Here is a 10,804-nt window from a genome sequence, read left to right on the forward strand (position 1 = left end):
ATGAAATATATTCAGGGATAATTTTCTATGAAGAAGGCATGTGCACAAAGCTACAATTACTGCTCATTGCTGACGGTCCTTTACATTACATTTTATTCAGCTGACGCTTCTATCATAAGCGTCATACAATGAACTAAAAAAAACAAGAATCAACTGCACTTTTATATTATTCTTAAAGCATTCCGGTGGAAAAGCAAAGAGTTATTGATAGTTGGTGTTCTCCATGTATGACATTTCCTTTGTTGTGATTCCAGCCAGACAAAATGAGCCCCCTGACAGCGGAAGGCCTCATTCGATTCCATTCCCCCGGCAGAGGCTCCCAGCACCCCGGCAGTCTGGGCTTGATGCAAAAGCCGATCCACAAGCAAAGGCTCATTTCTACTGATTAAGGCAGCCACTCATCCTCACCGGAGAACATTTCCACCTCAGTTAACAATTTTTACAGTTTAGAAAACACCTGTCATAATAGACTCGTTTTCTCTTTTGCTGGTGGGTTGATGGAAAGAGATGATTAACAGATAACTTGAGATGGAAGAGTTGGAAAGAGACGTGGGGGGGATACTTAAACGTAAGGACCCAGTAGGCGAGGTTAATGTCTCTTGCACTAGGCGAGAGTGCTTCGCTCTTGGCAAAGTAGCTGACTGCACTGAAGAACAGTGACTGTATCATTTAATAGAACAGCGTGACACAATGCTATCACATTTTATAATTTCCCAGCATATATGATGCGTTTGGAATACAGCGCGTATTGATTTATTTGCAGGTTGCCGTCTTTGCGGGCAGGAGATGATAAAGGGGTGATAGCGACACATCGACACTGCGGTGTGGAAGTGGGAGGAGCACGCCGCACTGTACGTGTATGACTGTCTCGGCCTATTTTTATCTTGAGCACACTCAGGCATATTCTGAGACACTTAGGGTGAATGAACTAATCTCATCCAATTTAATCTAATCTGAGATAAGAGAGTAACGAGTTTCTTGTCAGTCACTTGATTTGGGAGATAAGAAAAGCCTGCTATAGTTACACAAGGGCAACATCAGGCCGATCCACTCCATCAAATCACACTATTTGTGAGAGATTTTGGTGTGACAAATAAAATTGGATCGTAATGAAATGTAAACAGCTCTGCAATACTGGTTTGAGTGAGAAAAAAAAGGAATTAATCATGAATCAATGAAAAGTGTTGTTTTTGTAACCCCAGAAAATGAGTCACAGATGAATAATTTCAAAGGCAATGAAACGGATGTAGATTATTATAGTAAAATGTCGCACTAGAGAAAAATGACCCTCATTGTTTTGTCACCGGGTAACATTTATCAATGACTTTGTTCACGTTGTGTTTTACATCGCTGGTCTTCCTGTTGTTTGCTTGCATGCAGTTTACAGGTTGCATTTGTTTTGACATTATTGTTGTACATACATTCTTTATAGAAGTGTAAATTGCAATGTTAAATGTTCGATGACGAAGCCTTTGTGTATCACATATATATATATATATATATATATATATATATATATATATATATATATATATATATATATATATATATATATATGTAAATCTGTATCTGTGTATCTGGGACAACCAAGGGTCAGAGAGCCAAAAAAACAAAAAAAGTTTTCATTCTACAGCAGAGCAGTGACATTGACAATTAAATTAAGCCGTTAATTCATCTTGCTCTTATTTCTTCAACATTCTATGCACATTCGAGCGTTTTAATTAGATTAGTGCTGCAATTAATTATTATTTCCATTATCAATTAATCTGTTGACACGTTTTTGATGAATTGTTTGAACTCTTTGTAGAGAAAAAAAGGGGAATTGTGATGCCTATTAAAATACCCCAGAGCACCAAGTTGTATCTTCAATTTGTTGTTTTCTGTCAGTTCATTTTCTGACGACCTTATGTGGTTACTAAACCCAATTTTTCTCTCTTTTCTTTTTCCTGCAGAGAACACAAACAGCAGATGAACTATGAATGCTGAACAAAATGATCTCCTCCCTCCTGCGCCAGACAATGAGAGGTCGTAGGCTGAAGGGGGCGCTGTCCAACCCCCTCTTTGTGCTGCTTTTGGCCCTCCAGATCTTGGTGGTGGCTGGGCTGGTTCGCGCTCAGACCTGTCCTTCCGTCTGCTCATGCAGCAATCAGTTCAGCAAAGTCATATGCACCCGCCGCAGCCTACGGGACGTCCCAGATGGCATTTCCACCAACACTCGCTACCTGAACCTCCAGGACAACCTCATCCAGGTCATCAAGGTGGACAGTTTCAAACACCTGCGCCATCTGGAGATCCTGCAGCTGAGCAAAAACCACATCCGCAACATTGAAATTGGCGCCTTCAATGGTCTGGCTAGTCTTAACACCTTGGAGCTCTTTGATAATCGGCTTACGACAATCCCCAATGGAGCGTTCGAGTACTTGTCCAAGCTAAAGGAATTATGGCTACGGAACAACCCCATCGAAAGTATACCGTCTTATGCCTTCAACCGGGTCCCCTCGCTCCGAAGGCTGGATCTAGGTGAGCTCAAACGTCTCTCCTACATTTCTGATGGAGCCTTCAAGGACTTGAGCAACCTGCGCTACCTGAACCTGGGAATGTGCAACCTCAAGGAGATCCCCAACATCTTACCCTTGGTCAGGCTTGAGGAGCTGGAAATGTCGGGAAACCAGCTCTCCGTCGTCAAGCCCAGCGCATTTTTAGGATTAGTGAACCTCCAGAAGCTGTGGATGATGCACGCCCAGGTCCAAACAATCGAGAGGAATTCCTTCGATGACCTTCAGTCACTGGTGGAGCTCAACCTGGCTCACAACAACCTTACCTTTCTACCACACGACCTCTTCACGCCGTTGCATCGCCTGGAGCGGGTCCACCTTCACCACAACCCTTGGAACTGCAACTGTGATATCCTGTGGCTCAGCTGGTGGCTGAAGGAGACGGTGCCGGCCAACACCAGTTGCTGCGCACGCTGCCATTCGCCCGCAGTCTTTAAAGGTCGCTACATTGGGGAATTGGACCACAGCTACTTCCAGTGTGATGTTCCTGTCATCGTGGAGCCGCCCAGCGACTTGAACGTGACAGAGGGCATGGCGGCGGAGCTTAAATGTCGTACGAGCTCGCTGACATCCATCAGCTGGCTGACACCAAACGGCTCGTTGGTGACACACGGGGCTTATAAGGTGCGTCTGGCCGTGCTCAATGATGGGACACTGAACTTTACTACAGTGACAATGCAGGACACTGGGACTTACACCTGTATGGTTAGCAACACAGCAGGCAACATTTCTGCCTCTGCTGTGCTGAATGTCACTTCTGTGGAAAACAGCGGGGTGACCTATTTTACCACAGTCACCGTGGAGACCATTGAGACCCCGGGGGATGATAGCCAAACGCCGCTTCCCCCATTTGGCTGGACGTCGTCCTCCACGACGAGAGGGACTCCCATTTCAACAAGGACCACAGAGCGGACTTACACAATTCCAGTTCTTGATCCGGATGGAGAGGGCGCCCTCAATGGCCTGGACGAGGTGATGAAAACCACCAAGATCATCATCGGCTGCTTCGTGGCCATCACGCTCATGGCTGCTGTTCTGCTGGTCATTTTCTACAAGATGAGGAAGCAGCACAACCAGCAGGACCCCGATGGCCCCGCGTCCTCCATGGAGGTCATAACAGTTGAAGAAGAGCTCGCAGGTGTCGCTGCCATGGAGAGGCACCTATCGCTGCCCCCTCTGGAGCACTACAACCACTACAACAGCTACAAGAGCTCTTACCACCATGGTCCGATGCTCAGCACCCTACACAGCTCAGCCACACAGGAACCTTTACTGATTCAAGCCTGCTCGAAAGACAATGTACAAGAGACCCAAATCTGATCTTGAATTTGACTTCAGCATCCAGTATCAGCAGTTTCATACTCGGAGTACAATGGACCAAAACCTGGAGATTAAAAAGGAGTCAAAATGACTTTGACCTGACAAAGTTGATGGCGATAAATCAGCATTTGGCAAAAGGGACGACATGTGATACTTTAACAAGTGTCTTTACAAAAACAAAGATTATTTATTAAAAGTATGTCTAGTGGCTAAATGAAGAAAAACATTTTGTGATAGCTTTTTAGCTCATTTTATTTCTCTCTCTCTCTATCTCTCTCTCTGTTTGTGTAATACTGCACAAGGGAAGGAATGGTTGAAAAAACGTGAATGTGGAATCTATCCAATGCGGCTTGTGTGAAACCACTGCAGGAATTGGCCTTAAAAACAAAAAATGAATGCAATGCCATTGATTTAATACTTAGATTTTACCCGATAATGTGTTTTGTTGAAGGGCATTGCTTTAGCATTTAGAAGCATTTACGAGCATTTATTTGTCCGAGCACACCACGTCCTATTTTCGGCGGAGGTTTACGAGGGACAAAACACAAAATGGGTTTGTGTTCATCGCCATCATATTCTTGCTGTCACTCAATGCAAAATTGGATCTTTTAATGACACAGCTCCGGTTGATATCACAGTAAAGCCAGCATGCCTGAGGAGCGGAGCAGCCAAATTAGCAACTGTGCATTTCCCCCGTGGCTCCTAAACAACAGCCATACATCCTTCACTTTAATTAAGATTAGGTTCTTGCTCCCGCTCCACCTCCTCTATCCCACCTACCTTTTTTCTTTACACTTGAACCTTCACTACTTCGCTCTCCTTCTCCTCCTCCTCCCTGCCTCTGTCTGAGTGCTTCCTCTTCCCCGTCTACCCTCGCCCTCCTTCCCTCCTCATCCTCTCGCTTCTTTTGATTGTCTCTCCGTCACTTAGCTCGCACATTCCTCACCCCCTTCGCCGTGTCTCGTTTGTCTCGTTTTATCCGCCGGCGTGTGCCGCGCGACGGTAGAATATTGCTCGGGGAAAATGAGGGGGAGCATACGGCTGCAGTCTGCAGCCTCCCTGTTAACCCAGTAATGATGTACGTCCACTCAGTGTCGCGTTACCTTGCCATCACCCCGGGGTCACACGAGCGCAGGCGCTGATGGTCCATCTGTTATACAGATAAAGAGGCAAATGAGGCTGCTTTGTAATGTGGTGTGACCCTGTCAGGCTAACGCAGACCGGGGCTAACGTAGTCAGTGAGGCAGTTAGGGAACCTGCAACAAAATAAGAGGAGATGGGTTATAGCTCATTAATCTGTATCAGCAGTTCATTTGCAGACGAACAGAGGAAAGCTGATAACGGAACAGCGGGAGACTTTTTCACTCTCCCCGTGCCCGACATCTAACCGGGGGAAGAGGCCTTTGATATCGGGAGCAAACCTCGCTCAGTCTCATTTTTGTCTGAGAAAAAAAAAAAGAGAAAAAAACGTCTACTTTGATGTCGCATCATTTATAGACCATCGGAACATCGTCTCTCCTGTAGACTCCTGTTTACGCTTTTCTTTTTTTTCATTTAGTCTTTCAAAGGGGGGAGGCTTAAGGAAGAGGGAGGCAGGGATGAAAAGTGAGGAACGGTGTGTGGGGAGGTGGGGAGGTGGGGAAGGGGGGGAGTGAGGAGGGGGCGGACCCATAAAGGCCATCAGGGGTCTTCAAATAGATATATTACAGATATGAAGGGAGAGGAGTGGGGAGATAAGGAATAAGGAGGCAAAACTAGCCATCAGACTGTCGCCATGGAAACAGTGACCTTGTGCAGAAAGTAAGAAGAGGTAGATGCCTTTCGCTTTGGTCTCCGTGCAACGAGCATATTTTAATTTCCCGCCGGTCGATTTTCACAAATGTTAGAGATTTATCGACAAAAAAAAGAGCGCCTTAACGGAGCGTCTATTTGCAAAACGGTCCCGATGACATTTGACCCGTCGCGCCAAACTCAGTTTTTCAAATGAAGCATCGCGGGCGTGATGTGAAAAATTGAACGCGGCTGTCCGGCGGCTCCTCCCGCCTTATTGATTTTCATCTCGGTGAAGACAGCCATAACGCCGCTTGAAGTGTGAGCACAATAAAGCACCGTCACTCACTCACACCCACACCAACACCCACACACACACACACACAAGGCTTCCTATCAGTCAGCCTCCTAAATGTGTTCTGTGAATCTGTACAATAATGGTAGAAAGGCGGACAAAGACGGTGGAGGTGAAATACACTCGTGTCTGGCGAGGTGGAGACGGCGGAGCGGGAAGCTAATCATCGTCAGCCTTTCATTGAGCGTCATGACTGATGAGAACTGTGCAGTCAATGGTCACGTCATGGAGTGAAACCATTCTTTCCCTTTCCACTGTTTTCTTTTTTCAATGCTCAAATCCTTTTCAATGCTTTTGGTGGCTTAATGATTCAATGTTGACGCTGGCTACAGTGATAAAAAAAAAAAGTTTGGGATTTCTTTTATATATATATATTTGGGGATGAGGGTTGTGAGCTATTCATAATGAATGGAATATCTCTGCATTGGTATTTGCTGGGGCCGGATGGCTTTATGAGGAGAGATATTTGAATGCCAGAATGAAATTAAGACTGACCCGCAGAATGTTGGACTTGAAATACCAGCAGAGTGAGCTTGATTTTATTTGTGCGAAACCCCCCCGAGCCAAGGTGATCAAATTCTTGTGTGTTATTCTGCCAACTGTCTATGTATAGGGAGGGTTACTGTATGTGGGAATATTCTCTCTCATTTTTGGAGAGAATAGTCATCAAATGGTTAAATTTCTACGAAAAAAAAAATATTTTCAAAAACATAAAGCAAAAAAAAAAAGATCTTCAGATCATAATTTTACATGTGCTTCAATTGTTAAAAAAAAAGACAAAAAAAACTAAACAAAAACAAGAAAAAAAAACAAGAGACTGTGCTTGTAAGGAGTCCAACTAATTTCTCTGAGGATGATGTTCTAATTATTGATACCTGAGATTGTAGTTCATACTGTACATGAATACAAATAAAAATTGCAATTCTTTTTTCCAATAGATTTCATACAATGTATTATTCGCAGGGAAGTTGTCATCATTTTGCCGCCTTTTGTCCCATTTAGCTTGTGAAAACTTGCATAAAAATATTGTGAACAAAGACGGATTACTAAGCAGCTCCCAGAATGCTGAACTGAGAAGAATGTGCTTTGAAGAAATGCACTGAGCTTATTTTATGGAGGTCAGAGGAGGGAAGTGGATCTCTAAGTGAGAGGAAGAGGAACTGATCTCTCCGTATCATACATGGGAAGTCGGGTTCTTTTATCAAATTTGAATCACTCTATCTGTCCGACATCATTTTATTCATGTGGGCAAATTTGAGAATTTCATAACTGACAGCACAACAGACTGATGGAAAGATGACGGATTGTTGGAGGTCATCGGCAAAATAGTATAGAACTGGATCCTCAGACAGAAAGCCAACAGGATTTTTGGATTATTCCAAAAAAAAAAGCTCTCAAATTTATGATTACAGTTTTTAAAAAATATAGAAATACATATTTTTTTAATGCGTGCATGCAATCGGTAGTAGTACAAATCTAATGTCAGACTCACATAAGCGCGAGTATACACAACGAGGTGGTAAAGGCGGACCAGTGGACATTTTTTAAGACACGTGAAGGCTAAAAAATGCATTAGAGTGGCATTTATTTTGTATCGGTAAACAACACATTGACATTTCTTCACCTTGTGTTAACCATAACCCTTATTTCAGGCATCTAACCAAAAACTCATTCACAAAAACCCATTGACTTCCATTATAAAAAATGCCAACACACTCCCAGGTTTTAGGACTTAATACAATAAAAAAAAGAACCCTGGAGAACCTCTGAGAACATTGTCAGGAACAGTGAAAGCCGACATTACACTCATCAAATCACATTCAATCAATTAAACTGAATCTCTGCAGGAAACAATCACACAACTTGTGTAAAAACATTTTAGTGAAGAGCGTGCTTTTCATTATGGAATCTGCACTATCCATATAGCACACATTGCCTCTAGGATTGCTTCATTTCACCAAAAAATGGGATCAGACAATTGGTGCAGGTTTCATTCAGACAGCTAATGGTATGTATGGCCAGCCTCGAACAAAGGGATCATTAATTCATTGGCTAACTGATTACTATTTATTCAGTGGATGACACACTCAGGCATACGGGGAAATTATGCTGCACCCAATTCCGAAACCCGAGTGGTAATCTCATTCGTTTGCCAGGCGGTATTAGTATGTGTACTGTATGTGGGGTGATGGAAGTATATTCACGAGCAGTGAATCAGACGATCATTCATTTTTCTGCAGGTTTAGAATTGGATTTTTTTTCTTCTTTTTTCGCCCTCCTTTATTTTGCAGAACTTCCATTTTATTCCATTCCATTTTCAATGTGTCACACTCGGATGTAGCTCTGTATCCAGAGAGGGCAGAGTCCCAGTACTTGTGAGCATAATCTGACAAGGAGAGAAGAAAGCGGGAAGGGAGGGGGGTATAAGAGCCAAGGCTGCTCCTCTGAGGCTTTGAGGCTGTGTGCGGTGCGTTCATGTGTTGGTGTGAAGCACTAGACATTGAAAATTCAGATACTACGCCGCATTTACTGAAATTTTTTTTTAAAAATAGCAAAATCTGGAAAACAAACAGTATGGCCATTTGATTTCAGGATATTATTTTATATATATTAAAAACACTTCTGTTTATGAGTAGACAGTCAAGTCTTAGATGGTGGAGGTACCTGTGGCACATAAATAAACAACAACAACACAGAGCAGCGCGACAGAGGCTGACTTTTTGGAAAGAGAACCGAGGCATTCAGACAATACACTAAAAGCAAAACACCACCAGAGGGTTGCAATGGGGAACAGCTAAAAAAAAAGTCATCTGACATATGAGACAGTTTGTCCACTCAAGGTTCACCACAGGTTTATACAAAGCCCAGAATAATAGGAACCATCAGAAACATTACGAGAAAGTGTAAAAGATGTTTAAAGACCAGACGTCATTAATATTCCTGAGATGGGAGGGAACGGATTTAACTTTAAGAATAATAATATTTTTTTCCTAGAGGACTTTACTAGTGGTTAATTGAACAATAAGGTACTCGAGGCAGTACTGTATCGTCAATAATGTCCTGTTCAAGGGTGTTGTTAGGCAAACCCTTGAACTGTAAATACAGTACTGCCTCGAGTACCTTATTGCTTGTATAATAACAGCCACAATATGTACAATGCCTATGAAAATGATGTTTGGATGTGTCACCCTTTTGTTGCTTTTATACATGAAAAACCTATTTTTCATGAAGTGAAAAAAAATTTGGACAAAATACAGTCAATCAATTAAAACTATAAAAGGTAAAATAAATGATTGCATAAACATTCAACCCCTTCAGGTCAGTATTTAGCACCTTTGGCTGCAATCACAGCCCTGATTCTGTCTGGATACGTCTCAATCAGGCTGGCACATGTGGGCACTGCAAGGTTCCTCCATTCTTCTTGCAAAACAGCTCGAGCTCTGTCGGGTTGCTCGGGGATCGGGGGTGAACGGCTCCTTTCAAGCCCAGCCACAAACTCCCAATTCGACCGAGATCTGTGCTTTGACTCGGCCACTCCAGAACATTCACCTTGTTGTCTTTGAACCATTTCTGTGTAGCTTTTGCTGAATGCTCGGGGTCGTTGTCTCGCTGGAAAAAATAAATCTCCTCCCAAGTCGTAGCTCTCTTGCACACTGAGTCAGATTATCCTCCAGGATTTGGCGATCTTTTTCTGCATTTATGTTCCCCTCTACCTTCACAAGCCTTCCAGGGCCTGCTGCTGAGAAGCAGAGCGTGATGCTGCCACCACCACGCTTCACGGTGAAGCTGGCGTGTTTATGCTGATGTTCGCCAAATATAGCGTCTAGTACTATCTAATCAGACCACAGAACCTTCAGCCATTTGACCCTGGAGCCTCCCACATGCCTTTGGGCAAATTTCAGGCAGAATTTCACATGAGCTTTTTAGTGGCTTTTCTATTCGCCGCCCCCCCATACAGCTTCTCTCCCGTCTGAGCCACTGAAGCTTTGAACTCCTTCAGAGGGGTCGTCGGTGTCCTGGTGGCCTCCCTCATCCGTCTTCTTCTTGCCCGGTCAATCAGTTGGTGAGGACGGACGACTCGAGTGCCTTACTCCCTCCGTGGGATGTCCAATGAGTTTAAAATTTGAAAAAAAATGTTGTAGTCATCTCCTGGCGTTTACTTTTTCATGAACTTTTATCCGAGTTGTAATTGGAGCGGGAATGCTGATGAGCCAGAGACTGGACCTCCCAGACACAGGTGTTTTCATACTAAAATCACTTGATCTCCATTTCACTGATACACTGCTGGTATCAACTTGTTGGACCGCTCTTGAATAAGGTCAGTCACTTTAAAGGGAGTGAATATTTACGCAAACACTTCTGTCACACTACATTAAAAGTCAGGTTGCAAGCCGTTCCTACCTTCAGTGGGTGTCCCCACTGTAGCAAGCTAGTGCTGCTGCTAGCTTACCGCTGCTGCTAGCTCCCTGCTGTTGCTGCTGCTACTGCCCTTGTCCCCGCTGCCCAAGTTGGGCGTTGAGCCGGGGCTGGTCCCGCGGAGCTCGCGGAGAACTAGCAGCAGCACTAGCTGGAAACAGCGGGAAGCTAGCAGGGACACCTACCAAAGGAATTAGCGGCTTGTAACCCGACTTTTATCATTTTTATTAATTGACAAAATCCGTTTTCACTTATTTTTTGCAAATTTTTGTCAAAACAGCGAGATGATATTGACCACGATGTCATGTCTAAAAGCAACAAAGGGTGGAACATCAAAGGAGGGGTGAATACTTTTTTTTAGACCTTGTAAATACCATATTTGCTGCTG

The 10,804-nt window shown here is 43.8% G+C and overlaps 1 protein-coding gene across 1 annotated transcript in view; it reads left to right on the forward strand.

Moving 5' to 3' along the window:
- The window catches only part of lrrc4cb (leucine rich repeat containing 4C, genome duplicate b), a 41,611-nt gene extending 36,132 nt beyond the window's left edge, over positions 1–5,479 (forward strand). The window contains exon 2 of the mRNA XM_068577136.1: positions 1,953–5,479. Within this exon, the coding sequence (XP_068433237.1) occupies positions 1,980–3,875 (1,896 nt within the window). The 5' untranslated portion in view covers positions 1,953–1,979 and the 3' untranslated portion in view covers positions 3,876–5,479. The remainder of the gene's footprint in view (positions 1–1,952) is intronic.
- Positions 5,480–10,804: the final 5,325 nt, after the last annotated feature.

Source organism: Clinocottus analis, unplaced genomic scaffold (assembly GCF_023055335.1).
Source record: "Clinocottus analis isolate CAN_PGR_092001 unplaced genomic scaffold, fCliAna1.0.p SCAF_1, whole genome shotgun sequence".
Lineage (NCBI taxonomy): Eukaryota > Metazoa > Chordata > Actinopteri > Perciformes > Cottidae > Clinocottus > Clinocottus analis.